Here is a 15,957-nt window from a genome sequence, read left to right as displayed (position 1 = left end):
GTCAAATTAAAATCTAGAAAATCAGTAAGGTAATTTTAGTATGGTCAATAACCCAATAGTATCAAGAACTAGTCTAGTGCAGTGCTTCTCAACCTTCCAAAGCCGTGACCCTTTAATAACAGTTTGTGTTGTGGTGACCCCCAACCATAAAATTATTTTTGTTGCTACTTCATAACTGTCATTTTGCTACTGTTATGAATCGGGCGACCCCCTAAAGGGGTTGCGACCCACAGGTTGAGAACCGATGGTCTAGTGTATATCTCTTTTTTTAAAATAACATTTCTTTTGTTTTCTATGCCCCCTCTGATAAGTCTTGATGTAATCCATGTCTTTTTGATGTACACAAGCATGTATGAATATGATTAATATAATCATCATGGAAAATTGTTCTGGGAGATGAATCACACTACTGGTAATTTTGCCCAGACCTCAATTACAGAGAAACCTGGATTAGGTAGATTGCTTTTCTATGGTCTAAGAGAAAACAGAACTGACAGAGAGGTATCTGCTCAGTCATGAAACTCAACCTAAAATGTTTAAGGGCAGTATCAGGACTTGGTCAAACAAGAAAAACATCCGTCAAACTACATACTCTTCAAGCAGTCTTTTGATAGACATGATAGCCATATTTACACTTGCTCAGTGGTTTTCCTTGTGAGAGCCTACATCTTAGGGCTTAAAGAAAAAAGTGACTATATATGTGTACCTTTTCTTTACAAACAAAAACCCTTTAATGTAGACTTTCTGGCTGACTTTTGTCAGCATGCATTCCAGAAGAAAAATGTGTATCGGCAGTGCTTCTAGAACCAGACCTTTGAAAAGACTCTTACTCAGATACGTACTTAGGGGATTGGGGAAAGAGTCAGTTTGAGACACTACAGGAAGGGTGAAGCACTTTTAATCACAGAAGAGTAAACAACAGTATAAAACCGTTCACAGCTCACCCAGTGGCTGTTGTCTTCCCCTCGCCCGCACTTCTCCCAGCCCCTCCCTGTGTACCATTGAGTAAAGCAGCAGGGTCTCAGCAGCTGTCCCTGTCACTACCACATGGTAGGCAGGGGGTCCAGCTAGGGGCCACAGCAGTCCTGGCCATCCATCCATCCATGATTCTCTGTTTCTATACAACTTCGTCATGTGACAGGCTCCAGTTCCGAGGGAGAAACAGTGCAGAAACCTGAAGCTGGACTTGGCTGCTTCATTCAGACGGTCCATAGGCAATAGGGAGGGGCTAGTCCCAAGCCAGCACTGTTCAGGAGGCAGACAGAATCTGGGGCTGAGGTTAGGGCAATGGGGACCACTCAAAGCCCTGGTGGACCAGTCCAGAAATCTGCCCCTAGCCAGGCGATGAACTTCACACACACACACACACACACACACACACACACACACACACACACCATTACTAAAAGGACCGGAGGCTATTAAATACAAAATGGCAGAGTTGTTTTTGTTTTAAGTGAAAAGATTTGCTTGATTCTCCTCAGTGTTTGGAGTTCCCCTGGTCAAGGTGAGGGGAGGCCTGAGAAGAGTAGGCGGCCAGTGGCCCTGCAAGTCCATGTGTGCCGAAGTCCCCATACCAACCGTCTCACTCTTCAGCCCAGTAGCTGCCGCCCATGTGACCATTCACCCGATTGGCACCATTGTGGGAGCTGCTGCCACAGGGGCGTTTTGTGCTGGTGGTCACGTCGTCTTCCTCTGAGCTGCTCTCCACATCGCTGCGGTCATCCTTAGACACCTGGGTGGGTTGGGACCAAAGGCAGAAAAGCTAAGGACCGTGTTTTTCTGGAGCTCCCTACTCTAAGAAAGTCTGAGCCCGCACAGGCTATGTTTGCGTTCTGCCTGTGCTCTGGTCTACTTCCTGGTGCCGTCTGCACTGTGGCTGCTGTTCTGGACTCCCTCTGGCTGGGTTCTGATGGCCTCTTGTTACCTCGGGCTGTCCTTTCTTTGGACGTGGAGCTGCTTTGGAGGCGGGGTGTCTTTTTCAGGACCAGCCTAAGAGATCACGCACAGTCTTCAGTCTAGCCCTGAAGGGAACTCCTCACCCCTTCTCTTCATCCTCCTCAATGCAGAAAAAAGGCCGACACAGAGGATGCCTGTGTTGTTGCCCCTGCAGTTAGTCTTAGTGGTTATCCTGAACTTTGCTTTACACCCAGGCGGATTCAATTTGGGGTCTCTTTCAGTAGTTGACTATTCTCTGCTCAGCCACTGCTACTGCCCTCAACAACCTTCTTCCCTTTCCCAACAGCAGGGTGCTCACTTCTCTTGTACCGCTTCAGCATCCCTGAGATACTACTGTACATGGTATGGTAAGGAGAAATCCTGGGCCCGATCATGCTTCCATTGGTGAATTTTCACCTCAGCTTTTTATTTCGTCTTTTCAAATAAAGAGTTTGTCTTAGAAGAGTGATTCCCCAATCCAAACTATCTTGTATTTTATGGAAAACTAGTCTAAATTCTCTACCACAGTCTGCAGAAGGAGGGGTGTTATGCTGAAAAGAGAGCAAAGCTGCAAGTACTGTTGCCAAGGAGGGGACCATTAGTTTTGGATTAGCTCTGAGATCCGAAGCCTCTGAACGGAGATGAGTTATTGGTTACTTGATCTTTAGCACATTTCCACCAGGGGGCAGTATCTGTAGATTGAAGGTAACTAACTCACTGCCATTGACTTGAGTCCAATTCTATGTAGAGCAGCGGTTCTCAACCTTCCTAATGCCTGACCCTTTAATACAGTTCCTCATGTTGTGGTGACCCCCAACCATAAAATTATTTTCGTTGATACCTCATGACTGTAATTTTTCTACTGTTATGAATCAGGCGACCCTTGTGAAAGGGTCGTTTGACTCCCAAAGGGGTCGCGACCCACAGGTTGTGAACCGCTGATACAGAGCTTTCGAGGCTTGTAAGTCTTTATGGGAGCAGACAGCCTCATCTTTCTCCCACAGAGCAGCTGTTGGGTTTGAGTCACTGATCTTGCGGTTTGCGGCCCAATGCTTACCAGACAGTGCTACCAAGGCTCCTAAGATTTACACTAAAGAAAGGGAGGCTTGAAAAAACAAAAGTCTCAACTTGTCTCAAACTGAGGAAGAGAATCTGGCAGTCAACAAGGTCAGGTGAGAGGGCCTACTCTGAGACAAACAGGAGGCAGGAAGGAGAGCAGAAAGGAAGAGGACCACATTCAGATAACATGCTTCCCTGAATACTAGAAGCACAGATGCACTTACATGCAAGAGATGAGCCTGTCCAGCTCCCGCCAGGCATAGAGAAAAGGGAAGAGGTGAGAAAAGAGTGGAGGGTACAGAGCCTGGGTCTAATCCTTCCGGGGGAGGTCACCTGGTCAGGAAAGAAAAGCAGGAGAGACGAGAGATGTCCGGTAGCTACAGCAAGATGCCCAGGCAAGTTCTGAAACCCATCGCAGCCAGAAGGAACGACGACACAAGAGATCATGTCTTTCTGGGCAACACTCCATCCTTTTGTCCTAGAACCAGTGCCCCCTTCTAGTAGACCTTCTTTGCCCTGGTATTCTGTATCACTGGAGGCCAAAGCCCCCAAGTTCTTGGGTCAATCTGCTTCTGAACTTGGGTTAAACTGCTTCTGAACTTGCAGAATCCAACTGTTAGTTTCATCATACAGCATCTTTTTTCTTGAGGGAAGGGGGAGGTCTTTTGATACAAAATTGGTATTTGAAAAGCTAGCTACCTTGCTTAGACACTTGCCTCACAACAATGGGGTGAGGCAGGTGCTTAGCTGAAACATGACAGTGTGGTCACCTTGGGTGGCTTGTGAACTACCATACCTGCTAAATCAACCTAACAGCTCTGCTGTCACAGTTAATACCTTGCAGTTATGCAAATGATTTCCTTTGAAACAAAGTTCCCATGCTAACAAGTGAAAACATCTAGGTAGGTAAGGGTTGCAAAACAGCTGAGGCTGTCTCCCAAATGCTTGACCATATTTGCTCTTAAATCTGCAGCCATTCCCTAAGGGGCAGGGTACCATTGCTTTGATATCTAAGTCATGTCTTAGATAAATCTGGAGAAAAATCTGTAGCCTTAAGTTTTTCGTTTAGTCTGATTCTTAACTCAAGCTCCCCACGTGAGATGGAGAGAGATGGTCTACTGGCTTCCCACACAAAGCCCAAAGACAGAAACATTGTTCATCTTTACCTTTCCTCGGATCAAGGCCTTGAAAGCAATTCTCACAATTAGGTAGGACCAGATGACATGCAGAACCTGTAGGGTCAGGAGAAGGCCATTGAAGAGCCACCAGGAGGGATAAGGCCCGATAATTTCCCAACTCTCAAAGAGGGTCGTGTTCAGAATCCTGGAAGAGGGAAGTCAAAGGTCAGATTCTAGAGTCAAATCCAGGTAGGCTGGGATGGCCCCGGATTCCTGGGAAATAGGCCTGTGTGTATTTCCCGCCGTATCTTGCATCAGCTGAAGTTCTAAGGACGATCATCCGTCGTGAAAAGGAATCAAGGAAGGAAGGCTATGGCACTTTCTATCTTGAGGGACCACTGGTGAGTGACATTGAGTGGATTCTGCGACCCTCTAGGGCAGAGCTCTTCTCTGAGGCTGTACGTCTTTAAGAGAGCAGAAAGGTTCACCTTTCTCCTCAGCCTGTAATCACTATGCAACCGGGGCTCTTTATCTTTAAGGACTAGGGGAGACATTTGAATATTCAGAACTGATGTAGTAAGTCTCATCAATTACTTTAAATACCCAGAATTCACAAAATTGGGACAGTAGCAGGATCATAATCCTATGAGGGAGGGAGGGTAGGAGGGGAAGAGGGGGAGGGAGGGGGACAGAGAGAGAGAGAGTTAGAGTTGGCCAGGATATTGAAGAGGGTGTAGAATAGGGATACAGGTAAAGAAGAATCTGAGAATTCTGTGTACAAAATTCAGTACAGAAACAAATGAGAACTCACTGACACTGAGTTGGTTCTGGCTCCCAATAATCCTATATATAGGGCAGATTAGGACTGCCCCTTTGAGTTTCTCAACTTGTAAAAGCTTCATCTTTCTCCTTGATCAGTACAAAGGAAGGCGCCCCAACCCATCTCCCAAATGCAAAAACTGCAACTCTGGCATAAAATGCGAACTGCTCCTCCAAGATGAATCAGGAATGACAGACGCAAATGGAGTGGGGACTCTGAGTCTGGATCACAACCTTGCTAGAACTACTGAGCAGGGCAGCTACGCTCCTGTGTGAGTTCATTCAGGTTCAGGTCAGGGTCAAGACAAACAGGGTCACAGGGTTTGTGGAATTCTCTTCCCTAAACTGCCAGAAGAACTCATTAGCCATACACCTATCACAGTGCAACAGCTCAGGCACTTACCAGAATGGATAGATCCCCAGACGAGTAACCACAAACACAGCACTGAAGATCACAAAAAGGGTGTCACAGAGCCTCTGATACTTGGCATAATTGGCCAGCTTGGCTGCCTAGGAAAAGAAATAGGAGATTTGATGGGGGGAGGGGAGAATGCCAGTTTTCACATGGGACGCTGGGAAGGAGAGAAAGAGGTATGAGAAATAAGGGGCTGTGTCTTACCTCCAGCAAGAAGTCTGAGGAATCATGTAGACACATGACCAGAGTTCCCACCCGGACCATGTTGTTGATGTAGGAGAAGGTGATGAGCCCAATAGTGGCCAAGTGATGCATAAACATGATCAAGAAGTCCTAGGAAGGGATGGAAATCAGAGAGGCAAGTAAAGGCACAGCGCCAGGGCTGCTACCTAACTCCGAACGATCTCTGGTCAGAGCCCATTCCTTCAAACTGCCCTTTTGCTCTCTCTTACGACTGCCTAAAATGTAGCCCATCACTCCCCACAGAGCCTCTGACTACGGAGCCCTCTTTCTTTGATAGACACAGGCCATGCGGCACATGGGAGCTGAGTTCATGCTTGGGGATGACGTTTTCCAGGTGGCTTCAGCACAGACAGCCCTTAGAGAGCCTTTCTGCTCTGATGAAAGACATTTTCGCCAAAGTGTTATAACAGAAAGGAGAGATTTGTAGAAGGGCAAAGCTACTGCCTTTCCAAAAAAATTCAGAAGAAATGCACAGTAGCTAAATAATCTGTATTCATGGAAGCACTGCTGCTTTCAGATGTAAAGCTCAGTTTGGACCTGGGGCAATCTCAACCTGAATTATAAAATTTTCTCAGGCCAGTGAGGGGTAGAGGGTGGGAGGGAACAGGGGAATTTGGGTCAGAGACAGAAGGATGAAAAAGTCTGGGCCCCCCACAGGCAGATACAATAGTGTTAATATAGCTTGATTCTTAAATTGGGTGAGTGGCTCACAGGTATATATTCTATTGTTCTGTTTTATAACTTAAATTCGATTTAAAAACATATTATCATAACATTTTACCAAGTAGGGGAACCTGTGTTTCATGACCAGAGAAGGCGAAAAGTTTCTGAATTAAGTATCAAACCTCTAGGTTAAACAGCAACTAATGACCCAGATTCATTTCAAGAAATGCTAATGCGGGCTTTCTTTACCAAAGACAACCACAAGTTAACAATGACTCCGGGTCAGAGTGGCTGGAACCACATCCACATATTTTGTCAGGTGGATAGTAATGAAAAGGTAAAGATTCTACCCTTTCTATCTGGTTATGAAAAACTGTGAAGTCACTTTAAACTCTGTCACTATGTGTCCAAGGCAATTCACTTCTTTGAATCCTGTTTCCTAAATAATGGCAGGAAGAGTATAAATTAAATCACTTACAACTCCTTCAAGCTGGCATTCTTTGAGAAGTGGGGCCAACAAGAAGGGAGAACAGAGTGAGTCCCTACAGGCAAACAAAGGCAGGTATAGCCGTCCTGGAAGAAGACCCTTTTCTGAACCAGGCCTTGCTAATCCCGAGTTCTGACTAGTTTCTTAGCCTTTGACAAGTGTAGGAACACTGGAGAAGACTGTGGAAAAGGGCATGCTTCACTGCTGGCTAATCATTTTCAGTCTGGGTTGTCTTGAATGCCCCCAATATACTTTATTAAGACTAATTTCTGGGAACATTACAAAGAGCTGATGACTCCTTTTAACCTATTTTGTTCCTCTTTCAGTCGGTTGCTAGAAAGAAGGAAGCAATTATTAGAGAGTTAAGGCAGCCAGGGTCCTTACCTTTCTTTTAATGTCTGTAAACTGAGAAAACATAAGAGACCAATAGAAGGCCAATTCCATGATATAATAGTAATAAAGCCCACTAGTGAGAGGCTGGAAAAAAGAAAAAAGGAGTTAAACCTATGACTACCCCACCTATCTCTGCACTTCTTTTTTTGAAAGATCTAACCCCAAATGACCCCGCCCCCCCCCAAGCTCCCCAAATCCACGGGTGACAGAGACTTTGGGTTGATGTGGGGACTCAGACCTCCTCCCTGGGTCCACCCGCATAGACATCTCAGGCTTCCATCTTTCAGAGAGAAGGTGAACGCATACCACGACACAAGCAGAAAAACCAGTGTGTCTAGAACCCTGGGCAATCAGTGCTTCGCAGGGGGTCAGCTACACGGCAGCCTTTCGTCCTTTAACCCTTTTAGCTGTTCCCTGACATTATTTCTAGTTTACACCAGAACTTAGATGCTCTAAGGCAGGACGGGGAACTCAGGCTGTCCATATAAGGCCCTCGATATCATCAACACCAGCTAAGATCTCATGCCTCACCAAAGAGAAGCCATTCCAGGGCCATTAGGGGTAAGTTCATTAAATGTTTGTCCAGTATGGCCTATGAATGATGCTATAAATATTCAAATGGTCCTTAGAAAAGGTTCCCCAACCCTGCTCTAAAGGGATATCAAGTTACTCTTGATTCGAAAGGGACACTAAACCAGGAAGCACCTCATTAAGTGCCCACCCCATCCCCAATCCAATTAGAGTGAATAAAAAAGATGCTGGGACTAAAAGATCACTGGAGTTTACTGCCATATCCCCCCAAAATAGACAATCTGGAAATATGACTCAAAGGAATTCAGCCCATAATCCTTCAAGAACACCAATGTGCCACCACCTGTCCTGAGACTGGCATCCACTTTCCTTAACTCACCTTATATACACATACCCCACCCCACACCACAGCACCCCCCTGCTTGAAAGGGCTCGGAGCCTACCTGATATGGATAGCTATGCCAACACTGTCGGGTGTCCCAGAACCAAGGTGTCTACGAGAAAACAGAATTTGGGTCAGCCTTCATGATCTTCACCTGGTCTAAAGCTACCCTACATACAATCCCCCTTTGTTTAGGTTGAGGGCAAAAGAGAATGGGAATAAGAAGGAATCCACTTTGCTAGATTTTAGGACTCCCTGAAGGATCAGTAAGCACTTGGCTACTAGCCAAATGGATGGCAGTACAGCTCTACCAAGAGGTATCTGGCAACCTGCTTGTGAAAGCTTGCAGCAATCCTGGAAAACCCTGGCATGCAGTACCACTGTGCAAAAAGGGCTAAGTATTAAAGGATCCATAACTGGCTAGATTTTTCTTCTAGAACATGAAAGTGGTAGTACAGATGAAACAGCCATGCTTTAAGATAAATAAGAAAAAAGAGGTCTAGTAGTTTTAGGAAACATCACTAACATCCAATAAGAGAAGACGTGATCCTACTTGACAACCAAAGTGAGATTTCCATGCCAACCTAAGGCTCCAAAGTCAAAAGTATTAGTCTAATGGAATTTCCATGTCTTTTTTTTTTTTTTGGGGGGGTGGGGGGTTTAACACAATCAAAGTAAAGAAATTTACTAATTAATTATTCTTTTAAAGGATTTCTCCATGTCATCTAAGTGTTAAAATCTATTACATTAAATTGTTCATAATATTGTTTTACTATCTTTTCAATGCCAAGAAGATCTGTAATTACACTTTCCCCCTTGTTAATATAATTGTGTGGTTTTTCAATCAGTTTTGCTAGAGGCTTATAAAGTTTAATTTCCTCCCTTGAGCATCTCATACCTACAGTATATACTCTCCTTTTTACTATTTCATTCTTTTTGCTTACTGTGCTCTTCTTTTTCCAGATCCTAATGTAGAAACTTTAATTACTGATTTTAAAACTTTCTGCTTTTTTTGTTATAAGCATTTTTAAGCTATATACTCTCTTCTAGCATGCTTTAATGGTCTCCTCTTTATCTAAAAAATTTGATGTGTTCCATTTTATTATTCTACTAAAACTTTTTTTATTTCCTTTCTGGTTTTTTCTTTGACTCATGACTTACTTAGAAGAGTGCTGTTTAACTTTCAAATATCTCCTAGATATATTTTTGGTTTCTGATTCTTTTTTATTATGGTCAAAACACATTCTGGAGGATTCCCATCTTTTGAAATTTACTGACTTATTTTATGGCCCAAGCATACAGCCTCGTGCACTTGAACATTGGTAGTGATTGTGTGTATGTGTGCAAGTGTTTAGTTATTTAATTACTGAGAAAAGAACATTAAAATCTCCTACCACAGTGTGTGTTTGCCTATTCTCTTTTTTTTTTTGGAAGAAAATAACTTTATTTTCGTTAATTCAAATAATTATATCACAACAGCTAGCTTAAGGGGGCCACAATGATTTAGTTATTGCTCATAAAGATTTATTGTTATGCTCATTTATTAATAGTACTGCTATTAACATTATTTTAGAGAGAAAGAGTTCTGAGGCATTGATCTACTTAAGATTAAAAACCTGGGTGAAAGCCATTGTACAAGAAAAAAAAAACGCAGGGAAGGATACCGATCTGAAGGTATTCAACAATAACAACAAAAGGTATTCAATTCTAATCCCTAGAGAGCTAGGCATGTCTAGAACTCAACCAGGGAAGCAGGGAAAAGTTCAGACTCACCGACCAAATTCTGCTAATTCCGTAGCAGAATATGGATAAATAAAAAGTGAATCTCCACCTAAATGGGAGAAAGAGTAGCAGTTATACAGATGGCACTCGAAAGAAAGTTTTTGAGGAAACGAGAGTCAAGATAGCAGATTTGGGGTGAGGCAGCTAATGGTGAGAAACAGGACTAATTCCTAGCATAGGGACAAATACTGTTACCTAAAAAGCCAAATACAGAGACCTATTCCAGCCTCTGTTCAAAGTGCACTGTCAGAAGTGTACAATGACTTTAATTCTGCATGTGTCCAATTTTTCTTTCTAGCAAATGCCCCGATGATTGTGTCAATCATTTTCTCTGCATAACAATGACCGATATGATGCTCTGTCTCTAGAGGATAATTAATAAAAACTCAATGAAATGATGTATTTCTCTTTGAAAAGGATTTTACCCATAAAAATGTATAGCAGGTTGGTATTATCTCTATCAAAATGTACAAGGGTGAGTATATCTACCTACTTAAATGCCATTATGTGAATTCACTCCCAATCGATTTTGGGAAGGGGGACAAAATGGAATTATATTTAGTGCAATGTCAAACATGTTCAAGAAACTAGTGTGACCAATCTTCCAGTTCTCGTCTTAAAATAGAGTAAGCCCTCCACATCCAACGACAGCTGTGCTAACAACAGAATTAACTTTTACAGGAGAACCTCAGTCCTGCCATATCCCCAGCCTCCTCCTCATCCCCCCTCCCTCTGCACACCTACATGCTTTCACAGAATTTAGTGAGCGTTGGGGGCTTGTCCTGATTTCTTCGATGGCGAAACCAGCATTGGATTTTTCGGACATCCCAATCCAGTTGCTTTGACAGGCCCTCCAGCCTGCTCTCATCAGGGTACTGCAGATGGATGGCCAGAGTCAGAATACCCCAGTTCCCCACAACCTTCCCATCAAATTCCTTGAACAAGCAAAGGAGTTATAAGCACAGTGGCTCAAGCGATAGTTTATTGATACTAAAAAGCTAAGCTTCATGGACTATCAGGACCACCCCATCTTTTTATCTATCTAAGTAATGATAGAGGCTGGGTGAGATGGTGGTAGCTGTTGCTGATGCACCCAAAATGCAAAAGGGTATGAACCCGTGACTTACCTTCCCTGAGGAAAGAAAGGTCTCCTGATAGCTACTTGGACAATCCAAATGTGAAAGAACATCCCTTCCTAGCCTTAGCCTTACACACACTTTGTTCTCTAGCCTCCTCCACCCTACAGGGCAATTCCGCATGTGAATTTTCCTTGTTTCCTGGTCCACTTACCTTGGTAATAGATATGAACACTTTTTCAAGGATAGCATTGGATTGGGCCTGATAAGGACCACTGTCCTGGATGCCAACATGGAGAGCACAGGGTTTGGCAATAAACCTGTAAGGAGAAAATCCAAAGGCCAATTCTAAGTATGGTTCGATAAGCATGAAGGAAAGACTCTGATTAGGGAGCTGATAGGAGAAAGGAGAACGTTTGACTGACAGCCAAGACATTTTGAGTTTGTCCTGGATTCTGCCATTGACTTGATAATCGACCTGTTTCAGACATGCTGAAACATAAACGTTCCACTTCCTACTTCTCTATTACATCATCAATATTATAACCAGAAAGCTCTAAACTCAGTCACTATCTTACATTTAACGCCTGTGTAAATTTGGGCAAGTCAAACTCACTGCCATCGAGTCAATTCTGATGCACAGCAACATTTAGGACAGGGTATAACTGTCCCTGTGGATTTCTGGCTGTAACTTTTTTTTTTTTTTGAGACTGTAACTCTTTACGGGAGCAGAAAGCCTCATTTTCTCCCAGACCCTAACACGGGAGGTACTTCAGAAGATCAAAACTCTGCCATCAAGTCGATTCTGACTTACAGCGACCCTGTTCCTTTGGGTTTCCAAGACTTTAAATCTTGACACGAGTAGACAGGCTCATCTTTCTCCCTTGGAGCGACTCATGGGTTCAACCCTGAGATTCTGTGGGTAGCAGAGACAGACGACTATGTCGCTCAATCAAGAAGGTTTACTTGGAGGGAAAAGTCGAACCTAGAGTGAACACTTCCTAAACACAGGCATCCTGGATCATAGGCATCCTTCCTGCCTAATGAAAGTATTTTGGAAATACGTGGAAGTTTAAGGAGTCCCAAAGAAAGAAACCAAGACACTGGAAAAGTGAGGTAGAAAATTTGCCAATTAGCAATAAGTTCTAGTCTCAGATCTACTATTCCTAAGTAATGAAATCTAGAAAAATGAGGACCTAATGTCGGGGGTTTAAGTGGAGAGAAAATGTTTTGAGAAACGATGTACAAATGCGCTTTACACAATTGATGTGTGTATGGATTGGGATAACAGTTGTATGAGCCCCTAATAAAATGTTTAAAAAAAAGAAATCTAATCAAATAACTTATTTCATCATCTAAAAGAAGGAGTTGTACTAAATGACTTCTAATATGTCTTTCTACGGCTACAATTTTGTGATGCTGTCATTGTAGTTGAGGAGCCCCAGTGGCATGGAGAATTACAAGTTGGGCTGCTATCCACAGGGTCAGCAGTTCAACCCCACTAGTTGCTCCACAAGAGAAAGATGAAGCTTTCTGCTCCTGTAATAACTTACACTGTCAGAAACCCACACGGGCGGTTGTACTCTACATCCTATGGGATTGTTAGGAGTTGGAATCAACTCAATGGCAGTGCATTTGGTTTTATTTAAATTGCATCATAAATAATTTCTAACTTTTAGATCTCTGGAAAGCGGGGAACTATTTCTTGGTTCATCATAAGATCTCACATTTCCCCACAACCAGAGACTTCGTCAGCATCAGCTCGAGAAAAGGATCTATACAGTCAAAACCAGTTTTAATCCTTCAGCATCTTATGGAGTCACATTATGAAAATAAACATGGGAGGCTAATATGGTGTGCTCTTGACCTATTTTCTTGATCTGCATTTGAGCCCAGAATTTATTATCTCTAAGGGAGGAATTGAGAATAAGAAACCGTATTTATCTTCCTCTCTGAAAACTTCTTTTAATCTAATCACCAAAGTTCCCAAGCCACAGGGAAACATTTCAGATGACAAAGTCAGCCACATCAGTAATTTATTGTCTCTTTAAAAGAGAACCTTATTGTTTCTGGAAAACAGAATCTCTAAAATAAATAAATAAAAAGAAAATAGAATCTCTATTTACAGAGATTATTTACGAGTTTCACTCAAAGGCCAAGGAGAGCATAATTTATACCTACTGATACTTCATTCATAGAGCCCTGGTTGGCATCATGGGTTATGCATAGGGTCAGCAGTTGAAACCACCAGGTGCTCCAGGGAGAAAGACGAGGCTTTCTACTCCTGTAAAAATGTCCTATGAAGAAACACACAGTTTTCCACTTTGTCCTCCAGGATTGCTATGAGACAGAATCAACTCGATGGCAGTGAATCTGGTTTGGGTCTGGATACTTTACCCTACGTACCAATAATGTTTTAAGCCTCACTATTTACACTCCTTGTGGACACGGATGATAGATATACTGTTCATATTTTCAACTAAGATCTACATTCAGTAGTTGCTTGGTAATTGACAAATGACAGCTCTGTTGGAGCTCAGTTCAAACCCAAGGTTCAACAAAAGAGTAACTGGTTCACTTTAGAGACATCAGTATTTATAATTGAGAACATTATAGATCATCCTCAGGAGTATAAGTTAATTCTTTTGACAGTGTCACCAATTTAGCCAATGGTACAGACCTTAAAACACCGAGAAAAGGAAATGATACACGTATAGTCCAGCCCAGACCACAATACATGAATTGTTGAGTTGTGCACTATTTACACAAACCTAAGTGACTGGACACTATTTTACACAAACAATGTGGGCTGGTAATAGTGCAAAACTTTCAGTAACACTCATTCACAAAGGCAGAACTATGCCTACCACATTAATACATGTCATATAAAAGCAAGGAGGGCAATAAAATAACCTATGGTAGTCCCAGGCCACCATTCATTGAGCACACTCAAAGCAAGAGATCCGAACCAAAGTCCAACAACCACCAATTCCATAACCTTGAAATAGCAGTCCTAGGTTTCTTCTCACGTGAGGGCATTTCAGGTGAGTCCGAGGAAAAGCCCAGTTCACTTAGTGGGGTTTCCACACTGAATCCTTCTACTGTGGCCTATGAAGGAAGCGGTGTCTTGAAAGGACAGAGTCTAATGTCTCATTAGTCCAGAGCACACAACCTGGATCGCCAAGGGCTGGATAGAAAGTAGGTCAAGTGTCCACAATTAGGAACATAGTACTGGGTGTATTCTCCCCTTGGGCTCTATGTAAGTATCATAGGTGTATGAATGGATTTTGGGCCCACACTTAATTCTAGCCTCAATCCAAGAACAATTAATTCTTATGATATGGCCCTGTTCAATGCTCACCCTCATGAAGAGATCACTGAAGATATGGGTTCTAGAGCAAAGTGTGGTGAAGAAACCAGATGGCGCCCAACTATCGGAAGGAATAGCTTCTGGGGTCTTGAAGGCTTGTCTTAAAATAAGCAGCCATGTAAGCTATGTATCAACTAAGTCCACATGGAAGAAGCACACCAGCCTGTGTAACCCGAGGGTGGTAAATAATAAAACCCAAATCTGAAGGAGGGGATGGTATCAGACTTTAAAGTCTGAACACCGGTTTGTAGAAGTCTGTTGATGACAGTGGAAGCCCAAAATCCATTTGCAGGGTCTCAACGTGGATTCAGCCTCCGCACGGGACTCTCCTCTGTTCATAGCTGAGGAACATGACTAGCTTTGCTGTCAGACAGAGAGCACTGCAAAACCCATTATGGCAGATGTAGTGCAGTTAAGATGTAATATCATTTGATCTCTCTTTTGACCCATTTTATAACTGTTTCAGTTTTTAATATTTTCTGCTTCCTTTTTTGAGGCTTTTCTATGTTTTAGTCACTGTTGTTGAGTGCTGTGTTTTTTTTCTTCTTGTTTGTGTTTTTATGATTGTCTGTATAAGAAATCCAGGATGGGTTATACAGTAACTATAGGGAAAGTTACTGTATTGATACCTGTCTAGGTTCATGGCAGGGGAGAATGAGGGAAGTGGGGAGCTAACAATGAACACAAGAAAATGTTTTGAAACTGACGGTGGTGGTAAATGTGCCAATTTTAATACTGAATGGTTACAGTGTATGATATGTGAAATACATGCCAATAAACTATTAAAAGGAGGGGGGTAATTAAGGCAGTCATTCTTTGCTGTTGAGTTGGCGCCATTTCAGAGAGAAAGAAGAAAAACAAATAAAAAACAATGCAGCATCTCACTCCTTCCATTCCACATAATTGTCTCAAGATACCAAAGCATAACACTGCCTTTCCAATTCCTACTCTCACTCCCTGACCCTGACCTCTTCTTCAAGCCAGAGGTAGTCTTGTGACTGAAGCCCATGCACTGAGGTTAGATTTTCCCTTGCTGAGAGATCTTGTGAAAGTCACTCACCGATCGAATAGGGCTAATAGCAGCTACCTCACAGGGCTGTGTTAAAGATGAAATGACATGACGTATGTAAAAGTACTTAGCCCGGTACCTGCCACTCGGGAAACGTAATAGCTATTGCTATATTTTCACGAGAAACAGTTCTATCTGGGTGCCCCTGGTACCTTTAGGAGAGGTGAGAAAAGTAAGAGATTTCTCTCATTCAAGAGGGGTATGTTTGAACCCTCCCTATGTAAGTGAAGCCAAGATAATGTTATTACTTACACTTTGGAATGGATTTAATATCCTAGAGTTATTATTGGTCCATAGCCCTTCATTAGTTCAGAGTTCAGTGAAAGACAAAGCTATTGGCATCTGGTTCATAGCCCTTGGCATCATAGCTATTGGCATCATTGGTTCATAGCCCTTAATTAGTTCAGAGTTCAGTGAAAGACAAAGCTATTGGCATCTGGTCAGTTCCAGCAGGACAGCCCCTAATGACATTTGCTTATTTGACAAATATCAAAGTGACATATATTTTATGATGGCATGAAGCTTTATATTTTCCAAAGGAAAAAAAGCAAGCCAAAACAGAATTTTTCTTTCTAATTTGTGATAAAATTAAAAATATGTAGTTTCAGTTAT

General features: G+C 42.6%; 1 protein-coding gene across 2 annotated transcripts; it reads right to left on the bottom strand.

Moving 5' to 3' along the window:
• Positions 1-880: 880 nt before the first annotated feature.
• On the bottom strand, positions 881-11,291 carry CERS5 (ceramide synthase 5). Of its 2 annotated transcripts, XM_045287346.1 has the most exons (10): positions 11,121-11,291; positions 10,575-10,705; positions 9,822-9,879; positions 8,110-8,160; positions 7,127-7,219; positions 5,554-5,682; positions 5,338-5,444; positions 4,164-4,320; positions 3,222-3,330; positions 1,672-1,735 (listed from the first exon to the last, which is right to left on the bottom strand). In XM_045287346.1, the coding sequence occupies exons 1-10, from the start codon at positions 11,274-11,276 to the stop codon at positions 1,728-1,730; spliced, it is 999 nt and encodes a 332-aa protein (XP_045143281.1). In that variant the 5' UTR covers positions 11,277-11,291; the 3' UTR covers positions 1,672-1,727. The 2 variants fall into 2 exon arrangements, with proteins under 2 accessions (XP_004711531.2, XP_045143281.1); XM_004711474.3 differs by lacking the exon at positions 3,222-3,330 and having other exon boundaries at positions 881-1,735.
• Positions 11,292-15,957: the final 4,666 nt, after the last annotated feature.

The sequence above is a fragment of the Echinops telfairi genome, unplaced genomic scaffold, assembly GCF_000313985.2.
Source record: "Echinops telfairi isolate 266 unplaced genomic scaffold, ASM31398v2 ScPeMD7_12;HRSCAF=54, whole genome shotgun sequence".
In the NCBI taxonomy this organism is placed as follows: domain Eukaryota; kingdom Metazoa; phylum Chordata; class Mammalia; order Afrosoricida; family Tenrecidae; genus Echinops; species Echinops telfairi.
Note: the sequence above shows the minus strand (reverse complement) of the source record. Positions and strands in the feature narration are given on the sequence as shown.

Coding starts and splice junctions, on each gene's coding strand:
- CERS5 (XM_004711474.3), bottom strand. CDS start 11,276: ATGCTTATCGAACCATACTTAGAATTGGCCTTTGGATTTTCTCCTTAC. Junction 9,880..10,574: donor ACTAAATTCTGTGAAAGCAT/GTAGGTGTGCAG, acceptor TCTCCCATTTAG/GTGGAGATTCACTTTTTATT. Junction 5,445..5,553: donor CCTCAGACTTCTTGCTGGAG/GTAAGACACAGC, acceptor TTCTTTTCCTAG/GCAGCCAAGCTGGCCAATTA.